The following is a 20,915-nucleotide window of genomic DNA, read 5'->3' on the forward strand; positions in this document are numbered from 1 at the left end:
GGGTGACAGTGGACGAGAAGCTGGATATGAGTCAGCAGTGTGCCCTTGTTGCCAAGAAGGCCAATGGCATTTTGGGATGTATAAGTAGGGGCATAGCGAGCAGATCGAGGGACGTGATCGTTCCCCTCTATTCGACATTGGTGAGGCCTCATCTGGAGTACTGTGTCCAGTTTTGGGCCCCACACTTCAAGAAGGATGTGGATAAATTGGAGAGAGTCCAGCGAAGGGCAACAAAAATGATTAGGGGACTGGAACACATGAGTTAGGAGGAGAGGCTGAGGGAGCTGGGATTGTTTAACCTGCAGAAGAGAAGAATGAGGGGGGATTTGATAGCTGCTTTCAACTACCTGAAAGGGGGTTCCAAAGAGGATGGCTCTAGACTGTTCTCAATGGTAGCAGATGACAGAACGAGGAGTAATGGTCTCAAGTTGCAGTGGGAGAGGTTTAGATTGGATATTAGGAAAAACTTTTTCACTAAGAGGGTGGTGAAACACTGGAATGCGTTACCTAGGGAGGTGGTAGAATCTCCTTCCTTAGAGGTTTTTAAGGTCAGGCTTGACAAAGCCCTGGCTGGGATGATTTAACTGGGCATTGGTCCTGCTTTGAGCAGGGGGTTGGACTAGATGACCTTCTGGGGTCCCTTCCAACCCTGATATTCTATGATTCTATGTTGGCGTAGCTACTCCACCTACCCGAGATGCAGGAGCTGAGAATTCTCCCATCAGCCCAGCACTGTCTACAGCAGCGGTTACGCTGATTTAACCATGTCACTCAGGGGTGGGGATTTTTGAGCAATGTAGTTATAGTGACCTAATTTCCTGGTCTCATCCAGGCCTTAGTCTCTCAGGGGAAGTAGTGTCCAGATGACAAGTCCTTTTTGTAGATTCTCTTTCCACGTTTTTCAATATCATTTGTGAGGCATGAACACAGCAGTGCTTCCTCACCATCATATACACTAGTATCACCTCCATCTTACTAGATATTCCTCTTTGTACATCCAGTTATCAGGTTTGGGTTTTGACTCCCATAACTAACACAACAGAAGTCCTAGTGTGATGCTATCTATCATAATCAAGGCTAAGATTTTAGCACAGGTAGTTTTAGCAAAAGTCACAGCCAGGACATGGGCAATATATAAACCACAGAAGGCTGATAGTCCGAGCCCTGCCATCTGGGGCTGAAGTTTATGTGCAAGGAAAGCATTCCAACAGGCCCAGCATTCCAAGGTGAGTCCCCCAGCCTAGATCAGGTGCATCTGAAATTTGGGATACTGAAGGCTTGGAGGTGACAAAGGGAACACCTGCAGCCACCACTCAGGAATCCCTCCACCAGTCAAGGGGAGCGAGAACTATGAGCACAGAGTCCATGCATTTTGTGAAAACCCAAGGGGCTGCTGACAGTCCAAGGGCAGGACAGTGAACTGGTAATGAGGCTGGTTTATGATAAATCTGAGGAACCTTCTGTGGCCCTGGAAGATGGAGATGTGGAAATAGGGATTTTTGAAGTCGAGGGTGGTGTACCAGTCTCCTGTATCCAGAGAGAAAATAGCAGAGACCAGGGAAACCATGCAGAACCTCAGTTTCCTGAGATAATTGTTGAGGCAGTGCAGGTCCAGGATGGGGCAGAGAGCCCCTCTGGCTTTCGGGATTAGGAAATAATGAGAGTAAAATCTCTTCTCTTTTCCCATTCTGGGGCATCACCTCCACAGTCCCTACGTGAAGGAGGGCTTGTGCCTCGTGGACTAGAAGTTGCTTGTGAGAAAGGTCCCTGACAAGGGACAGGGTGGCAGGTGAGAGGAAGAAACCTGAAGGGTGTAACCTTCCTTTGCTGTACTGAGCATCCAGCAGTCCGAGGTGATGAGGGACCACACTGGGCTGAAGTAGGAGAGATGGTCTGAAAACAAAAACGGGGCAGGATCCAGTGCAGGAATTGATAATGCTCTCGGGCGTACCTTCAAACATTTTGTTTGGGGCCTTCCAGATACCTGTGTGAACCCAGTAGTGAGGTTGAAGTGGAGGGGAGTGGTTGCCTGTGCTTGTAACCCCTGCTCTGTTTTTTAAACAGCTTCTGGCAGGGCAGAGGAGCCAAGAAGTGGGTTGGCTGTTGAGGCCTGATATGCTTCCTCAAAGGTTCCAGGGATGTGAGGGTAGCTCTGAAGTCCTTCAGACCATGGAGCTTCGAGTCCATCTGCTCCAAGGAGGAGGTGGTACCCTCAAAGGAAAAATCATGGATGAACTGTTGGACCTCAGGTGGCAACCCCAAGGATTGGAGCCAGGAGCATTTACTCATAACCATGGCCAAAGCCATTGTTCTGGCTGCCACATCAGCTGCATCCTGGGCCACTTGGAGGGAGGTTCAGGCTATGGTCTTCCCTTCCTCCATTAGGGCAGAAAACTCTTACCTGGAGTCTTATGGCAGTAAGTCTTTAAACTTTGCCATGAAGTCCCAAATGTTGTAATCATACCTCCCAAGCAAAGCTTCTTGGTTGGAAATGCGAAGCTATAACCCAATCTTCCTACAGAACAGGTCTAGCTTCTTTAAGTCCTTTTGCTTCAGGGTCACACCTAGCTCTCCATGCCTGTCCCTCTCATTGGCCACTGTGACTATAAGAGATCTGAGAGGAGGGTGGAAGTACAGGTATTCATATCCCTTGGCAGACACATAGTAGTTTTTCTCTGCCCTTGAGGTGGGAGGGAGGGAGAGAGAATGGGGTCTGCCATAGAGACCTGACTGGACCCATAATGGCCTCATTGAGGGGTAGGGCCACCTTTGACAGGACCACCGTAGCCAAAATGTCAATAAGGCTATGTGAGGGACTCTAAGAACCTCCACCTCTAGCCCCAGGCTAGAAGCTACCCTTTTGAATAGCTCCTGATGAGCTCTAAAGTTGTCCTGAGGCACAAGCTGCTTGGTCCCGAGACAGCTTCATCAGGGTAGGAGGAGGAAGAGGCCTGTACCAGTGCGGGGGGGCCTTCCTCTTCTTCTTCAGCCCCAAAGATATCACCTAGGCCTAAGTCCTGCATGTCAGTACCAGGCTTGCTACTGGGTCAGCCGGACGGTGCAGTGGAGGAGCCCTCCTCTCGGACACCACCTAGTAGAAACAGCTGGGTGGTGGTTCCAGTACCGGAGTAAAACCCCATGGAAATTCGATTGGCCACTGGACCTGCATCGGCCACTTACCTCTGGGCCAGGTGCCAGGGGGAGGGCCCACACCAAGATCTAGTGGAACATAGGATGGGTATTGGCGACGACCCCTTGGTTGTGTGGTGGGGTCCACCTCCAACTCCGAGGACTAGTCCTCTTAAGGAGACCCTGGTGAAGAGCTGTGAAGATTTCACTGATGACAGAAGGGCTGTTTTTCCTCTAGTCAGCACCGAAGGGCCCAGTGCTGGGTATCAGCTTGAGGCAATGTGCTCCCTTCTGCTCATGCTCATCAGAGCCAGGAGTTGTCCCATTGGGTCGGAGGAACCAGGAATGTCATCAGGTCCCTGGCAGCTGCAAAGGCCTCCAGGGTGGAAGGCAATGCGATCCTACTCGTTCCATGATGTCTTCCCAGAGTTGGAGGATGGTCCTGCAGTAGACTTATCAGCACCTGCAAGCAGGGAGGAGTCAAAGGTGGCACTAGCAGAACAGGAATGGAGGAGTGGTCCAACACAGGTTGTACTCTGCTGTATTCCCCTTGTTTGTCCTTCCTTGGTACTGGGGAGTGCCCCCTCTCTGACCCTTATTTCTTGTGTTTCTTTCTTCGTACTGTTCCCCCTCTCCAGTACCAAGAAACACAGTGCCTGAGGGGAGATTCGCACCAAAGTGGAGGTGCTCAGTGCTGAGTCCGACCGGCTTGACTCTGATGCCGACCTAAGAGCAGCTTCCATTAGGACAGCTCTTAGTCTAGCCTCCCTGTCCTTTTTTGTACAAGGGCTTGTAGTTGCCGAAGATTTGGCAACGCTCTTATACGTGAGCTTCTCCCGGGCACTTCGGACAGCTGGAGTGTGGGTCTCTCAGCAGCATAGGCTTGGCACAGGAGGCACAAGGTTTGACGTCCAGAGACTGGGGTATGTCCCGCCCCAAGGGTGAAAGGAACCCCTCTAAGCTAAGAGAGGGGGTCTAGTTATATAAATTAAAAATATCTACACTACGTACACTACTACTAGAAATTAAAACTGAATGTAACTAAACTAGAAAACAACAGGAAAAACCACTGAATGATCACCTTGCCAAAGCAAGATAAGTTGTTTCATCAACCGTCCTGGGTGGTGAGAAGGAGCCAAGGGGGTGCGGGACCAGCCGGGCCCCTTATACTGGTGCCTGAGCGTACAGCACCAGAGGGTGCGAGAGCCAGCCTCACGGATACCACTGAAGGAAAAAATCTCTGGTGATGGTGCATGCAGCACATGCACATCTAACGTGGAATGGACATGAGCAAGCACTCAAAGAACTTCTCATTACCTACTTCTCTAGATATTAAATATTTTATATACTCTTATAATGTCCCTTCTTATTCATCCCCTTTCTAAGGTAAATAATGTAAACATTTGTTGAGAAGGAGACAGAACTAGATGCCAACCATATATTGATGGCATCATTTGTTTTTACAGCAGCTGAAAGCATACTAGGCAGTTTACAGAAACAGAAAGCCATGGACTCTGTCACCCAGAATTTACCATCTAATTGTTTCTGAAGCCAATACCATCTCAGTCTCTATCAGTAGCTTCATATAAGTGCAAAATAAAGTTTGATACCTGTGGTACATTTCAGGTAATGGCCTGTGGGGGAAGAGGATCAGCTGTTCATCACATGCTCTGGAATCATTTGAATGACTGAATCACCTTGAAGCAAATTCCTGTTATGGGTTCCCATAGGGCATTTCCTTATGATGAAATGGTGTCAATGGTTGAGAAAGTCCAGCAACATTAGCAAGTATATTTCACTTCTGAGCCCTGAGGTAATCCATTAGTGTTGTGAATACCATCTCTGTGCCATTCCAGCACTATGAAACCAGAATGGCAGAGGTCCAAACTACCAGGGAGGGTCCCATTGCTTATGGAGTTGGCCTGCCATCACCCTCTTGATAACTTTGCCCCAGAAAGAAGTTTGAGGGCAGGTGGTAGTTTGCTTGGTATTTTACCTTGTATGTATGGGAATCCCCACAAGCTGTTGTCCAATTCAGTGAGTCACTCCATTCTTACAAAGTTATTTTTATTTATCAATTATTAGTACAGAACAATTATTCCATTATTAAGAGAAAAACATTTCTTATAAAAATCTGTATAATCGATAGACAAAAACAGCAATTCAAGTAAGTTTACTTTCCTTCACTTTTTTTCCTGAAATGATGTCGAAGGAACAGCATGCTTAGAAGAGCCAGATTCCTCTTCCTTTTCATGGGGACGTTTTCTGGTTGTGGTTGGCTAAAAGAAAGAGGCAGGAGCATGTCTATGCAAGTCAAACACAAATACCTAACACCTTTAATTTTAATATATGTTCAGAATGGAGGCAGAGCCCAACTATCATGCCTACTGTGAGTTCAAGATGTTTAAGAAAACTCTCTTTGCTGCCTCCCATATGACAACTGAGAGCAAAAACACAATCAACCATGGAAAAAGATTCAGTCATCATCATCTGCACTCTCACCATTACCAATCCTTAAAACCATTTATCAGGTTGCCTGTCACTCCATAAAATTAATATGACTAGTTCTCTCTCTTTCTTGATCATCTGTCATTTAGTAAACTCACATTTGTTGTCAGTTTTATTTGTCCTGGTTACATCAAAGCCCCCTCATGTGTCAATTTTTCCTGGACTGACACCAACCAGATGAACACTCTGAGGGATGATGCACAAAAAATCTGATCAAGGAACCGCAACAAATAATTTCTTTCAGACTTAAACTAAATGTGATAAACAATTTAAGAACATATTAAAAGTTCTGATTACAAACAAGGCATCTGAGCTGGATTTATTTACAGCAATGATGCAGAAATAGCTACCTGTTTTAAGGACGGGATGATCCTTACGTTATCCGCAAGACAGTGGGAACTGGCAATGGCCTCCCCAATCAGCAAGCATATATGATCCTCTAACATCAGACAAAAAGTACTTGTGGCACCTTAGAGACTAACAAATTTATTTGAGCATAAGCTTTTGTGAGCTACAGCTCACTTCATTGGATGCATGTGGACGCATCTGATGAAGTGAGCTGTAGCTCACGAAAGCTTATGCTCAAATAAATTTGTTAGTCTCTAAGGTGCCACAAGTACTCCTTTTCTTTTTGCGGATACAGACTAACACGGCTGCTACTCTGAAACCTATCAGACAGCTGCTCTTAATCCCTTCTCTCTCTCCATTTTTTCCCCTCAAAAAAGTAAAATAAAATACAAGGAAGCACCCAGCTCCCCAATCTTACTCTTATCTTTCCTTCTTACTATCTTACAGTGACAACCCTACACACAATCTCCAGCCTTCAGTTAATATCAGTTCTTCCTAGGATATTAAGTATCTGGGTCTTTAAAGCTATGATGATCAAATATACTCAAGCATATGGTTCATCTTAAGCACAAGAATAGTCCTATTGAAGTCTACTGGGACAATTTATGCACTTAGAATTAACCACATACTTAAGTGCTTTGATGATACCTACTGATTCTACTGGTAAAAGGTATAGTAACTGACAGAGCTAACCAGCACAGAGCAGGCAGGCGTGTAATCATAGAATATCAGGGTTGGAAGGGACCTCAGGAGATCATCTAGTCCAACCCCCTGCTCAAAGCAGGACCAATCCCCAATTTTTGCCCCAAATCCCTAAATGGCCCCCTCAAGGATTGAACTCACAACCCCTGGTTTAGCAGGCCAATGCTTAAACCACTGAGCTATCCCTCCCTGCCACACTAGCTTGAAATTATAAGTTTCTGCAGGATAAATATTCAAAATCAATTTTTACTACTATAAATGGATTTCTTTCTAATCTCAATTTCTCTGCTTATAAAATTTCATTTTATTCCTACTGTGATGCTGCATGATTGAAATATGACCATTTATATCAATGATATTTATTGCCACTGTTAGACAATTGCAACAGATTTTGTACGAAGTATATCTTGTAAGGTGTCAATGGAAAAGTTATGATTTTCCAAATAAAGTTATCTGTTTAAATCCATGTATCATCACTGTATCTGAACCTATGCACATAGGCTATATATCTGTATCTCAAATGTGTTTGTTCCTGGGGTAACACCCACAAGGTAGTTTACATCCAGTTTAGCCAGCACATTGTGAACGGACTATTCAAGTTTGGTGGCCCATTAAATACACTTAGCTCTCATAATGGGCCACAGAAGAAACTCATTATACCCAGGAAGATCTTCCTGTGGACACCTCAGCACGGATATGAGCAATGGCTGCCCCTGAGAGTCATCAAGCCATGTAACAACAGATGATATGCTCATATGATCCTGGACTCCATTTTGTGCCAGTAACTTTCCACAAACTGAGCTGTGAACTTTGTTTTAAACAGAAAATTTCCAGGCACATGGCAAAGGGTAGAAAAGATCCCTGAGATGACTCCATTTTGCCTCTTTTCTGCTCTGATTCTCTGGACTGTGGTTTTACAACTAAAAGGAAGATATTGAACGATGGACTGAGGATCTTCCAATTTTTTGGAAGTTACCAGAGAGACTTTTCAAGCCAGCTTGCGAGCCACATGCAGCTCTTTTACAGTTGAAGTGAGGTTCACGGAGCCCCCACACACCCCCATTCTCCACCTTCCAGACTGGGGGGAGAGGGAGGGAGGCTCGGGGCTTCTACCCTGAGGCAGGGTGGTGGGGCTAGGAGCTTCTGCCAGAGATGACTGGTGCCTGCTGAGAGTGGGGGGGTACAGTTTAAAGATTCTCACTCCCCCTCCCCAACAGCTTGAGTCATGCCCCCCAGACACCCACCCCCTCTTACCCTCAGCAGCCCCTCCCTGTAGCTCCCAGGTGTTAGCTCCACATGGAGAGACAGCAGCAAACAGCTGCAGGGAGCTTCCACTGCTTTAGCTCCTCAGGGAGATGCATCAGCAAAAGCAGTGGCTCTCCCTGTAGCTCCCAGCTGTGGCCACTCCCTCTTCCCATGCCACAGCTCCCAGCTTGCCAGCGCCAGTAGCTGCCAGGCAGGAAGGGGACCTGGCAGCACCAGGTGACCTAGCAGGGCCAGCAAACCTTGGCAAAAATCGGTGGGAGGGGAGGAGGCGGCGGGGTGCCTGCCAAGGCTTGGGGCTTCAGCTGGAGCAGGGCATTTAAAACACCTACTCAGCATGTTTTAAATGCAAACTAAAAAACAACAAAGCAAAAAACATACCAGTCTTGATGTCTGTGGTGGATGCATAGAGACTCTTGTTTGTGAGAGTAGCTCTTGAAATGTGCTCTTCATATTTTCATCCTGTGAAGAATTATAAACATTTAGTTACATGGAATGTTTGGGGAAAAAAAGTCTAAGATATGGCTGGTTCGGTGAGTCCAGTGGTTAGGGCACTGCACTACCATGTGTTCCTCAAATTAGGTTCCCAGGACCAGTCTCGCTGGGGCTGGGAATGCTGAAGAGGCTGCACACTTAGTAGTAATTCCTACAAAAGTTAGTTAGGAAAGGTACTGAGAGACTCCATTCAACCCTCTTCAGCCTGTGATGGTGGGAGAGGGAATTAAAAGCTTCACTTTGAAGGGCGCTTTCAAAAGTAACATTCTTTATGAAGGGTGCAGGAAAATATACCAAGTCTTACAATTATTTATATAAAAAGAAAAAGAGTACTTGTGGCACCTTAGAGACTAACAAATTTATCTGAGCATAAGCTTTCGTGAGTTACAGCTCACTTCATCAGAATGCATCCGATGAAGTGAACTGTAGCTCAGGAAAGCTTATGCTCAAATAAATTTGTTAGTCTCTAAGGTGCCACAAGTACTCCTTTTCTTTTTGCGAATACAGACTAACACAGCTGCTACTCTGAAACCTGTAATTATTTATATGTTTCAGCTATAACATATTTACTGATTCATCATACACCACACAGAAGTGACTGGGGCACCAAAGAACAATAAAATCAGACACTCTGAAAGCTGCCTAAGACTTTAAGAACAAAGGGAATGGAGTAAGCAGAGTCAGTGATGAATGAACAAAGAGAAGGAAGGTTAAAAAAAGGGTGGGGGGTTAACAAGGAGTGACCATGCATTTTTAGGGATTTTTTTTTTAGTGTCATTTAGAAGTTGGGAAAGAGGGGTTGAGAGGCAAAGGTCATACCCTAGAGGCCACTACAGCAAAGGCATGTGGTGTTTGGACAGAGATGTCAGTCAGAATGAAGATATGGAAGCTGCTAATGAACCTACACCATTAAAAGCTTTAAAAATCAAGACTGAAAACTCAAGGCCAATGACTTTATAGAGAACCAATATACAAAAGTCAAGGCACATGCAATATGATCACAGCAGCTCAAATACACTGTTGCATTTTAAACAAGCTGCAAAGGATAAGGAAAACAGCTTGCTAAAAGGGAATTACAGTGAACAAGTCCCATACCTACAAAGGGCACATGATGCCATTGTAAGGTGGTCATAGCATAATGGGAAAATACAGTTTTGTACTAAGTCTGACACAGGGGGATGCCATGGAAAGAGTGTTGTCAAGAGCTAAGTAAGTTCTTAACCTGACTCAGTGCTTCCAACAAATCCCCTGAACAAGCAAGCCACAAAGGAAACTTGCTTATGACACTCTGCCTTATATTTAGAAACCATCTAGCCGCGATGCACCATATATATACACACACACATTAAGTAATACGGGGTATAGGATTCTGCCTACCCAATCCCCCACTGGAGACACAATTTGCTCATAGGGTAATTCTCAAACTGTGAACCACGAAGCATATGGTGGTGGTCTGTGGACAGGCTGATTGGTCACAGGATACTGTTCTCCTGGTTCTCAGCTCCTGCTACAGGTATCCAGGTTCCTCACTGCCTGTAAAAGTGGCTGGAAGCAAGGAGAAGAAGCCAATCTTGCTGCTTCTACTAGGCCAGGGTTTGCTGCATAAGAGGAAGAGGGGAGGAAAGAGGAACCAGTCAACAGACAGAGAAAGGAAGCAAATGGCTGGGAAACACATGCAATGGAAATGGGGAGACTTGCACAAGTGGAAATATAGTACGAGCAGAAGGAGAGAAAGAAACAGAACTGATGGGAGATTATATTTAAAAAAGCAGCACAAATAACATGATTAACTTTTCCCAAAAGAGGACAGGGCACTCCACACATTAAAAAAATAAAAACACATCAAGTAATGTCTAAGTGTTATTTGCCAGGGAAGCTATTGCTGTAGCTGCATAGATATACCTTGCAATGGCAAATGGAAAGAGAGGTGGTCCACAGTCATTAATGTGAGGGGTGGTGTCCAACCAGGCAATCTCTCTAGTAACATATGATCCAGACTACAAATGAATTTGAGAACCCCTGGTTTAATTCCCACCTTGTAGTTATGACTCAAACTACTACAAGACAACTCCACAAGCATCTGAAAAGCAGATCTCCGATAATGAGACGAATTACTCTGTGGATGGTGTTAGGGGGCTTATTCCTTCACCCACTTACTTCCCTGGTCCTTCTCGCATGAACAGAGAGCAACAATACTCGAAGTCCAAAGGCGCAAACAATTCGATGTTTATTGGGGTGAACTTCCAGCAAGCATGATTCCAGTTTCTTTCCTTAGTGTCCCCCTTCCCAGCTCTGACACCACAGAGCCTTACCTGTGTCCCTGTTCCCATTCCCCACCCCTTAGCAAAACATGATTCCAATTTCCCACCCCCATTCCCTGTCCCCATTTCCCCCCCACCCACCCACACACTTCCTGATTGACTGCAGACTATATAGTAAAACTTGAGTTCTGCTTAGCTATACCTTAACCCATCATTTTCCTGAAATTTAACTAACGAATCCTAACATATTGTAACATGATTATTTAACCAATTATATCCCAACTACCTTAATTAGTTTATACCCAGCAAAATTAAATATACAGCAGACAGAAACAATCACAGAACCAGACAGACATTATACAGACAAACAATAGGGAAATGGGGAAGACAGTGACAGAACAAAAAGAAAAGGAGTACTTGTGGCACCTTAGAGACTAACCAATTTATTTGAGCATAAGCTTTCATGAGCTACAGCTCACTTCACCGGATGCATCACGAAAGCTTATGCTCAAATAAATTGGTTAGTCTCTAAGGTGCCACAAGTACTCCTTTTCCTTTTGCAAATACAGACTAACACAGCTGTTACTCTGAAACCAGTGATAGAACAAACACAGAAATGAGGATTTCACATCCCAGCTATTGATAAGTGAGTTCTTGCCAGACAGGATGCTATCAAACTAAGTTTCCTTTTACATCTTCTAGGCACTTCCCTTTCTCTGGAGGCGATAGGCATTATCAGGACAGGATTGTATTCCTAACAGCCCAATAGCACCTTCTTTCAATGTGACTAGTTTGGAATGTGAGGACGTGACCAGCTGCTTCCCAGCTTATGGCTGCCTCTGCTGTCTTGCCAAAGGCCTTAGCCTAAGAACAGGGCCTCAGACGGCCACAGTAAGAGAACGACCTTACACCGGCAGACAGTGATTTTGATTCTTTCTTTTATACCTCTATAACTGGCCAAGTGATAAGAATACACCTAAATACACCTAAAGAATACACCTAAACCATGCAACATAAGCTTTGCAAATAACAGACACAGTATACTCAGAGCAGACCCAGATATTAGGTCAAATATGTGGCTAGTCCTTTGGGAGCTCTTTACTCCTTAGGCAACACTTGTGTCCATCACTTCCAGGAAGACATGGGCTAGTGCACGCACACACACAAACAAATTTCTAAGGACAACATTCTGTGAGGACTGCAACAGTAACTGTTCAGTGAATTTGTCTGCACAATCCTCCATAGAATCCTGTGGTCTCTGTACCAGCAGAATGATGAATTTTGGTCAGCTGGTTACTGTGTGCATCACAAGTAAGAACAAAATATTATTGCTATTCTCCCATCTTTTCATTCCTCAATGGATCACAGAATACTCAACTAGTACTAGCTGAGCTAAAACTGGGCCTGCAGCATCATTTAATCAGCTTTGACCATGTAAAATTGTGGAGCATATGGGCCTTATTCATATCAAACCTGGATCACCCACGAAAAACTGATACAGAATAGGTCACCGTGCATTTTAGAGTAAGATTTTCAGAGACACAAATAGTAGCTAACTGCCATTTGAACTTTTGGAAATCTCTTGCTTAATATCCATTTTGTTAATATTAGTTTCTTGAAACTAGAATACAAAGCCTAATAGAGCCCAGGTAAAAACAGTGGACACTATAAAACCTATCTTGAATGCTGCTCTCTCTGCTCCATGTCTTGAGTAGACCACTGGAGTTTAAAAAAAAAAAAAAAAAAAACCGGTTAATTTTAGGTTAAACATCAGGAGAAATATTTCAACCCTACATTGGCGGTCTTACTGGTTAAAAAATGTAGTGTTCAGAAATGAAAATTTGGACAGAGGGGTTGAATTATTATTAATAGCTGAACATTTCTCTAAGGAGCTAAAAATACTAAGACATTTCAAACTCTTGTGGCCTGATAGACATCATCTGTATATCTGATGCATGCATCCATCGTGCTGCTTCTATGCTAGTTTTTAAAAACAATACTTACAGACAATGGCAGAGAGAGTGGAGGGCCATCAGCTCCTCACTGCACACAGTTACAGGAGCTCAAGCGGCTCCTCTGGTGGTGTTCAAGTGGCCTGACATCTAGAACTGAACATTTGGGATGCTGGCCTTCAGAGCAGCCAGGGGTACATCACCTGCAAACAACTCGTATAAGATGGCAGCCAGCCATGTAAGGAAATATTTCTAAAAATAGGGATTGACTGACATTTGGATTTCGGTGGGTGGAGGGTAGAAACCATAGCAGTCCCATTTTAACGTAAAGTATTCCTGCCCCCTATATTTTTGTCAGATGAAAGCAGCTTTCCCCTGCTAGTTGTGAAGTGAGCCAAGATTAAAATCCTGCATACAAAACTCTGTTTCCAAACTAACACCAAAGAAATCTGCAGTGATGCAAATGTGTATGGTCCATTAAATGCTGAATAATTTGTCAGATTTCCTTTTGGCCAAAACATTGCTTTTCCAGGACAACACCCCAGACCACATCTGTCAATTAAAAAATGGCTTGGTATTTGTGTCTTGGCAAAGATAGTGTATGAATTCACTGTCCCATTATGACCATTAACCCAAAGCACCATTTTTCAGCTGTGATATTCTTATAAACTCTTTTCTGACCAGTGTGCCTGTCAGTCTCACTAAAATTACAGTGTGGCAATCAGAGCCCTCCCCAGAGGAGGAATACAACCAGAATTTTAAGAGATTCAATTGACTACACTTTGAAACGTCTCAAATTCTCATCTCGTCTATAATGCCACTCCCACTTATTTTTTATCCCTTGTAATTTATTGCCTCCTTTCCCATTATGTCCATCATCACTGGTTTTTAGAACCCACCACGCAGTGTTTAAATAAACTGCACAGAACTAAAACCTAAAATGTAAATCTGTACCCAGTTAATCCACTCCAGGAGATTGACAGGACTGCGAGGTACAGAATAGTGAGTGAACCCAGAAGAATGCAGAGTAGGAATTTTCCAATTCCAAGCACCATAGTTGGTCTTATGACAATGAAGTCACAAAAGGAACCCCTTCCACACTGTGTGCTCCATTCAAGCAAGGATCTGACATGTTGCACAGGTCCTCTAATGACCTTAGCAGTTACCCTTCCCCTGCCCTACTCCACGGTCTGAGGGGTGGAGCATACTCTCCTGCTGGACAACTGCTGGCTCACTCCTCTTCAGACATTGGTAATGTCTTGAAAAGTCAAACCACTGAACAATTGTTGCATTTTCATTAAGAGCGAGCTTTTAAGCCATGAGAGAGACTGTTCTAAGCCACCTTATACAGCTAGTTTAACTAGCCATAATGTTCCTTGTGAATGAAGTCTTATATATGTCACACAATAACAAATAGGCAGTACCCCTCCCAGAATGTCGTTGCTGTACTGTACTTTAAATACATGATTCAACACATACCTGAAGCCAGGGATGTTCTAAGGCTTTTTCTGTTGTAAGACGTTTATTTGGATCCACTACTAACAGCTTCTTCACAAGATCCAAAGCTAAAACAATAAAATAAGGTGATTGGCATAACGCCAATAATCTAATGACTCCATAACTTTAAAATAAATTATCCAATGTGTTTAAGGCAGTACAAAGGATTGTGATGTACATTAATAAAATAAATCCAAATATTTCACTTTAGAGCCTGGAAGTTCAGGGTTAGCAAAAGTGTTTTCTTCCATTAACAAGTAAACACTTCCTGCTTTGTAAGCTATTTCACACATTCACTGTTAAAAGACTGTTCTGAGTACAAAGAACGAGGCGTACTTGTGGCACTTTAGGCCTGGTCAACAATAGGAGTTGAGGTCAAATTTAGCAGCGTTAAATCGATTTAACCCTGCATCTGTCCATAAGATGAAGCCCTTTTTTTAACGTAAAGGGCCCTTAAAATCGATTTCTTTACTCCACCCCCAACAAGGGGATTAGCACTGAAATCGGCCTTGCCGGGTCAAATTTGGGGTACTGTGGACGCAATTTGATGGTATTGGCCTCCAGGAGCTATTCCAGAGTGCTCCATTGTGACCACTCTGGACAGCGCTCTCAACTCAGATACACTGGCCAGGTAGACAGGAAAAGGCCCGGGAACTTTTGAATCTCATTTCCTGTTTGGCCAGCGTGGTAAGCTGCAGGTGACTGCACAGCTCATCAGCAGAGGTGGCCATGCGGAGCTCATCAACCGAGGTGACCATGATGGAGTCCCAGAATTGCAAAAGAGCTCCAGCATGGACCGAACAGGAGGTACGGGATCTGATCTCTGTAGGGGGAGACGAATCCGTGCTATCAGAACTCCATTCCAGTTTTCGAAATGCCAAAACATCTGTAAAAATCTCCCAGGGCATGAAGGATAGAGGCCATAACAGAGACCCGAAGCAGTGCCGCGTGAAGCTTAAGGAGCTGAGGCAAGCCTACCAAAAAACCGGAGAGGCAAACAGCCGCTCCAGGTCAGAGCCTCAAACATGACGCTTCTATGATTACCTACGTGCCATTTTAGGGGGTGCAGCCACCACTACTCCAACCCTGTGCTTTGACTCCGTCAATGGAGTGGGAGGCAACACGGAAGCAGGTTTTGGGGATGAGGAAGATGATGAGGAGGAGGCTGAAGATAGCTCACAGCAAGCAAGCAGAGAAACCGGTTTTCCCGACAGCCAGGAACTGTTTCTCACCCTGGACCTGGACCCAGTACTCCCCAAACCCACCCAAAGCTGCCTCCCGGACCCACCAGGCGGAGAAGGGACCTCTGGTGAGTGTACCTTTTTAAATAATATACATGGTTTAAAAGCAAGCATGTTTAATGATTAATTTACCCTAACATTCACGGCCAGTACAGCTAGTGGAAAAGTCTGTTAACGTATCTGGGGATGGAGCGGAAATCCTCCACTGACATCTCCATAAAGCTCTCCCGGATGTACTCCCAAAGCCTTTGCAAAAGGTTTCTGGGGAGGGCAGCCTTATTCCATCCACCATGGTAGGACACTTTACCACACCAGGCAAGTAGCACGTAATCGGGAATCATTGCAGAAAAAAGCATTGCAGAGTATGTTTGCTGGCATTCAAACAACATCCGTTCTTTCTCTCTCTGTGTAATCCTCAGGAGAGTGATATCATTCATGGTCACCTGGTTGAAATAGGGTGCTTTTATTAAGGGGACATTCAGAGGTGCTCGTTCCTCTGTTGTTCCCCACTGTTAGCCATGTGGCGGGGGGAGGGGTTAGCCACGCAGTGCGGGGAGGCAAAATGCAACCTTGTAACGAAAGCATATGTGCTATGTATGTAATGTTAACAGCAAGGTTTACCATGAAAGAGTGTACCCATTGTTCTATAAAATGTGTCTTTTTAAATACCACTGTCCCTTTTTTTCCTTCCACCAGCTGCATGTGTTTCAAGGATCACTGTATCTTCTCCTTCCCAGAGGCTAGCGAAGATTAGAAGGCGAAAAAGACGCAGTTGCGATTAAATGTTCTCTGACCTCATGCTGTCCTCCCACACTGACAGAGCACAGCACAATGAGTGGAGGCAGACAATGTCAGAGTGCAGGAAGCACAACATTAACGCGAGGAGAGGTGGCGGGCTGAAGATGTTAGGTGGCAGCAGCGTGATGAGAGGAGACAGGATTCAATGCTGAGGCTGCTGGAGGATCAAACTAATATACTCCAGCGTATGGTTGAGCTGCAGGCAAGGCAGCAGGAGCACAGACCGCCGCTACAGCCCCTGTGTAACCAACCGCCCTCCTTCCCAAGTTCCATAGCCTCCTCACCCAGATGCCCAAGAATGCAGTGGGGGAGCCTCTGGCCACCCAGCCACTCCACCCCAGAGGATTGCCCAAGGAACAGAAGGCTGGCATTCAATGTTTTAATTTTTTTAAGCTTTTAAGTTTTAAAGTGCAGTGTGGCCTTGTCCTTCCCTCCTCCCCCACCCCTCTCGGGCTACCTTGGCAGTTATCCCCCTATTTGTGTGATGAATTAATAAAGAATGCATGAATGTGAAGCAACAATGACTTTATTGCCTCTGCAAGCGGTGATCGAAGGGGGGAGGGGAGGGTACTTAGCTTACAGGGAAGTAGAGTGAACCAAGGGGTGGGGGGGAGGTGTTTCATCAAGGAGAAACAAACAGAACTTTCACACTGTAGCCTGTCCAGTCATGAAAATAGTTTTCAAAGCTTCTCTGATGAGCATCACGCCCTCCTGTGCTCTTCTAACCGCCCTGGTGTCTGGCTGCGCGTAACCAGCGGCCAGGGAATTTGACTCAACCTCCCACCCCGCCATAAACATCTCTCCCTTACTCTCACAGATATTGTGGAGCGCACAGCAAGCAGTAATAACAATGGGAATATTGGTTTCGCTGAGGTCTAAGCCAGTCAGTAAACTGCGCCAGCGCGCTTTTAAACACTCAAATGCACATTCTACCACCATTTTGCACTTGCTCAGCCTATAGTTGAACAGCTCCTGACTACTGTCCAGGCTGCCTGTGTATGACTTCATGAGCCATGGCATTAAGGGGTAGGCTGGGTCCCCAAGGATAGCTATAGGCATTTCAACCTCCCCAACGGTTATTTTCTGGTCTGGGAAGAAACTCCCTTCCTGCAGCTTTTGAAACACACCAGAATTCCTGAAGATGTGAGCGTCATGTACCTTTCCCGGCCATCCCACGTTGATGTTGGTGAAACGTCCCTTGTGATCCACCAGTGATTGCAGCACCACTGAAAAGTACCCCTTGCGGTTTATGTACTCGCTGCCTTGGTGCTCCGGTGCCAAGATAGGGATATGGGTACCGTCTATGGCCCCACCACAGTTAGGGAATCCCATTGCAGCAAAGTCATCCACTATGACCTGCACATTTCCCAGACTCACTACCCTTGATATCAGCAGATCTTTGATTGCGTTGGCTACTTGCATCACAGCAGCCCCCACAGTAGATTTGCCCACTCCAAATTGATTCCCAACTGACCGGTAGCTGTCTGGCATTGCAACCTTCCACAGGGCTATTACCACTCGCTTCTCAACTGTGAGGGCTGCTCTCATCTTGGTATTCTTGCGCTTCAGGGCAGGGGAAAGCAAGTCACAAAGTTCCATGAAAGTGCCCTTATGCATGCGAAAGTTTCGCAGCCACTGGGAATCGTCCCAGACCTGCAACACTATGTGGTCCCACCAGTCTGTGCTTGTTTCCCAAGCCCAGAATCGGCGTTCCACGGCATGAACCTGCCCCGTTAGCACCATGATGCCCACATTGCCAAGGCCCGTTCTTTGACAGAAGTCTGTGTCCATGTCCTCATCACTCTCGTTACTGCGCTGACATCACCTATTCGCCCGGTTTCGCTTTGGCAGGTTCTGGTGCTACAGATACTGCTGAATAATGCACGTGGTGTTTAATGTGCTCATAACTGCCGAAGTGATCTAAGCGGGCTCCATGCTTGCCGTGGTATGGCGTCTGCATGGAAAAAAGGCACAGAACGGTTGTCTGCCATTGCTCTGACGGAGGGAGGGGAAACTGACGACATGGCTTACAGGTTTGGCTTACAGGGAATTAAAATCAATAAAGGGGGTGGCTTTACATCAAGGAGAAACAAAAACAACTGTCACACAGAATGGCCCCCTCAATGATTGAACTCAAAATGCCAATGCTCAACCCACTGAGCTATCCCTCCCCCTCCAGGCAGGACTGAATCTCCATTAAACTTTTCAAGGTGCCCCGACAGACCTCACTGAAACGACTGTCGGTCGTTGATTTCATGGAGGGAGGGAGTGAGGGAGGAGCAAATTAATACAAAACAAATCTCATCTATTTCTTGTTTTGATCCACTCCATCTATTTTTTACATCTTAGGCTGGCAGTAGACGGTGCAGCAGGACTGCTAGTCATCCCCATCTCCTGGCTGCTCAGCAGAAGACGGTATAATACGACTGACAGCAGGACTAAAAGAATGACCTGGTCGACTCTTTCTATTTAGGTCCCTGTGCCCATGTCTCCCCAGGCGCTCCTGACCGACCTCACCGAGGTGGCCAAGAGCACCTAGGACATGACGACGATGGTTATCAGGCCTATTGCACCGTCTGCTGCCACAAGGCAATGAGCTGCTGTTGCATAGCAATGCAGTACCGCATCCGCCAATACCCAGGAGACGTATGGTGACAGTGAGCTGAGCGGGCTCCACGTTTCCCGTGGTATGGTGTCTGCACAGGTAACCCAGGAAAAAAGGCGGGAAACAATTGTCTGCCATTGCTTTCACAGAGGGCAGGAGGGAGGGTGGGCCTGACGACACGTACCCAGAACCATCCATGACAATGTTTTCGCCCCATTAGGCATTGGGATCTCAACCCAGAATTCCAATGGGCGGCAGAGACTGCGGGAACTGTGGGATAGCTACCCACAGTGCAACGCTCCAGAAGTCGACGCTAGCCTCAGTACTGTGGAAGCACTCTGCCGAGTTAATGCACTTAATGCACTTAGAGCATTTTGTGTGGGGACACACACAATCAACGATATAAAAACGATTTCTAAAAAACCAACTTCTATAAAGTTGACCTAATTTCATAGTGTAGACATACCCTTAGAGACTAACAAATTTATTTGGGCATAAGCTTTCGTGGGCTAAAACCCACTTCATCGGATGCATGCAGTGGAAAATACAGTAGGAAGATAGACAGACAAAGAACAAGAAAAAATGGGTGTTGCCATACCAACTCTTACGAGACTAATCAATTAAGGTGGGCTCTTATCAATTAAGGCTACCCACCTTAATTGATCAGCAAGCGCAGATCCCTGGGTACATACTTGGGCAACAAGCCCAAGCCAATGCTGGTGCTACTTCAGCAATGCTACTATTTTTAGTGCACTAGCTGAAGCAGAGCTAGTGCAGGTGTCTCTGAGAACTGGGATTCACACCTCCTAGCTGAAATGTAGACGCACCCAAAGATACCAATTAAGGCACAGCAGAAACTTTAGAGGTTCAGCAAAATACTTCTACAGCCATTGTAATGTAAACATACCCATATCTGACACATGCTTCCATTCTCTTGGAATAAATGTATATTCTCCACGGGTAATTTGATCTTTCAGACATAGCTGAGTATTTTGTTCATTGAATGGTGGATATCCACACAGGCTAAATAAAAGAGAAACAAATATAATGGATAATGCAGCTTTTGCTACAGCAGTTGAAAGACTGACTGTTGTAGAATCATAGAATATCAGGGTTGGAAGGGACCTCAGAAGGTCATCTAGTCCAACCCCCTGCTCAAAGCAGGACCAATCCCCAACTAAATCATCCCAGCCAGGACTTTGTCAAGCCAGACCTTAAAAACCTCAAAGGAAGGATTTTCCACCACCTCCCTAGGTAACGCATTCCAGTGCTTCACCACCCTGCTACTGAAAAACCTCCCCCACTGCAACTCGAGACCATTACTCCTTGTTCTGTCATCTGCTACCGCTGAGAACAGTCTAGAGCCATCCTCTTTGGAACCCTCTTTCAGGTAGTTGAAAGCAGCTATCAAATCCCCCCTCATTCTTCTCTTCCACAGACTAAACAATCCCAGTTCCCTCAGCCTCTCCTCAAAAGTCATGTGTTCCAGTCCCCTAATCATTTTTGTTGCCCTCCGCTGGACTCTCTCCAATTTTTCCACATCCTTCGTGTAATGTGGGGCCCAAAACTGGACACAGTACTCCAGATGAGGCCTCAACAATGTCGAATAGAGGGGAACGATCACGTCCCTCGATCTGCTGGCAATGCCCCTACTTATACATCTCAAAATGCCATTGGCCTTCTTGGCAACAAGGGCACACTGTTGACTCATATCCAGCTTCTCATCCACTGTAACCCCTAGGTCCTTTTCTGCAGAACTGCTGCCTAGCCATTCGGTCCCTAGTCTGTAGCGATGCATGGGATTCTTCCGTCCTAAGTGCAGGACTCTGCGCTTGTCCTTGTTGAACCACATCAGATTTCTTTTGGCCCAATCCTCTAATTTGTCTAGGGCCCTCTGTATCCTATCCAGTGTATATACCTCTCCTCCCAGTTTAGTGTCATCTGCAAACTTGCTGAGGGTGCAATCCACACCATCCTCCAGATCATTTATGAAGATATTGAACAAAACCGACCCTTGGGGCACTCCACTTGATACCGGCTGCCAACTAGGCATGGAGCCATTGATCACTACCCGTTGAGCCCAACAATCTAGCCAACTTTCTATCCACCTTAATGC

The 20,915-nt window shown here is 45.6% G+C and overlaps 1 protein-coding gene across 12 annotated transcripts in view; it reads right to left on the bottom strand.

The window, feature by feature from the left end:
* Positions 1–5,208: 5,208 nt before the first annotated feature.
* Positions 5,209–20,915, bottom strand: part of CHEK2 (checkpoint kinase 2) — a 59,641-nt gene continuing 43,934 nt past the window's right edge. For 6 of the 12 annotated variants that reach the window (XM_073312688.1, XM_073312695.1, XM_073312696.1 and 3 more), the window contains 4 exons: positions 19,707–19,822; positions 14,138–14,223; positions 8,332–8,412; positions 5,209–5,408 (listed from right to left, as the gene is read on the bottom strand). In XM_073312688.1, the coding sequence (XP_073168789.1) occupies positions 5,313–5,408; positions 8,332–8,412; positions 14,138–14,223; positions 19,707–19,822 (379 nt within the window). In that variant the 3' untranslated portion in view covers positions 5,209–5,312. Of the gene's footprint in view, positions 5,409–5,735; positions 5,824–8,331; positions 8,413–9,885; positions 10,044–11,257; positions 12,426–12,710; positions 12,862–14,137; positions 14,224–17,992; positions 18,149–19,706; positions 19,823–20,915 lie in introns of those variants that run through there. The other 6 variants (XM_073312691.1, XR_012155044.1, XR_012155043.1 and 3 more) reach the window with 6 other exon arrangements.

Source organism: Lepidochelys kempii, chromosome 15 (genome assembly GCF_965140265.1).
Source record: "Lepidochelys kempii isolate rLepKem1 chromosome 15, rLepKem1.hap2, whole genome shotgun sequence".
NCBI lineage: Eukaryota > Metazoa > Chordata > Testudines > Cheloniidae > Lepidochelys > Lepidochelys kempii.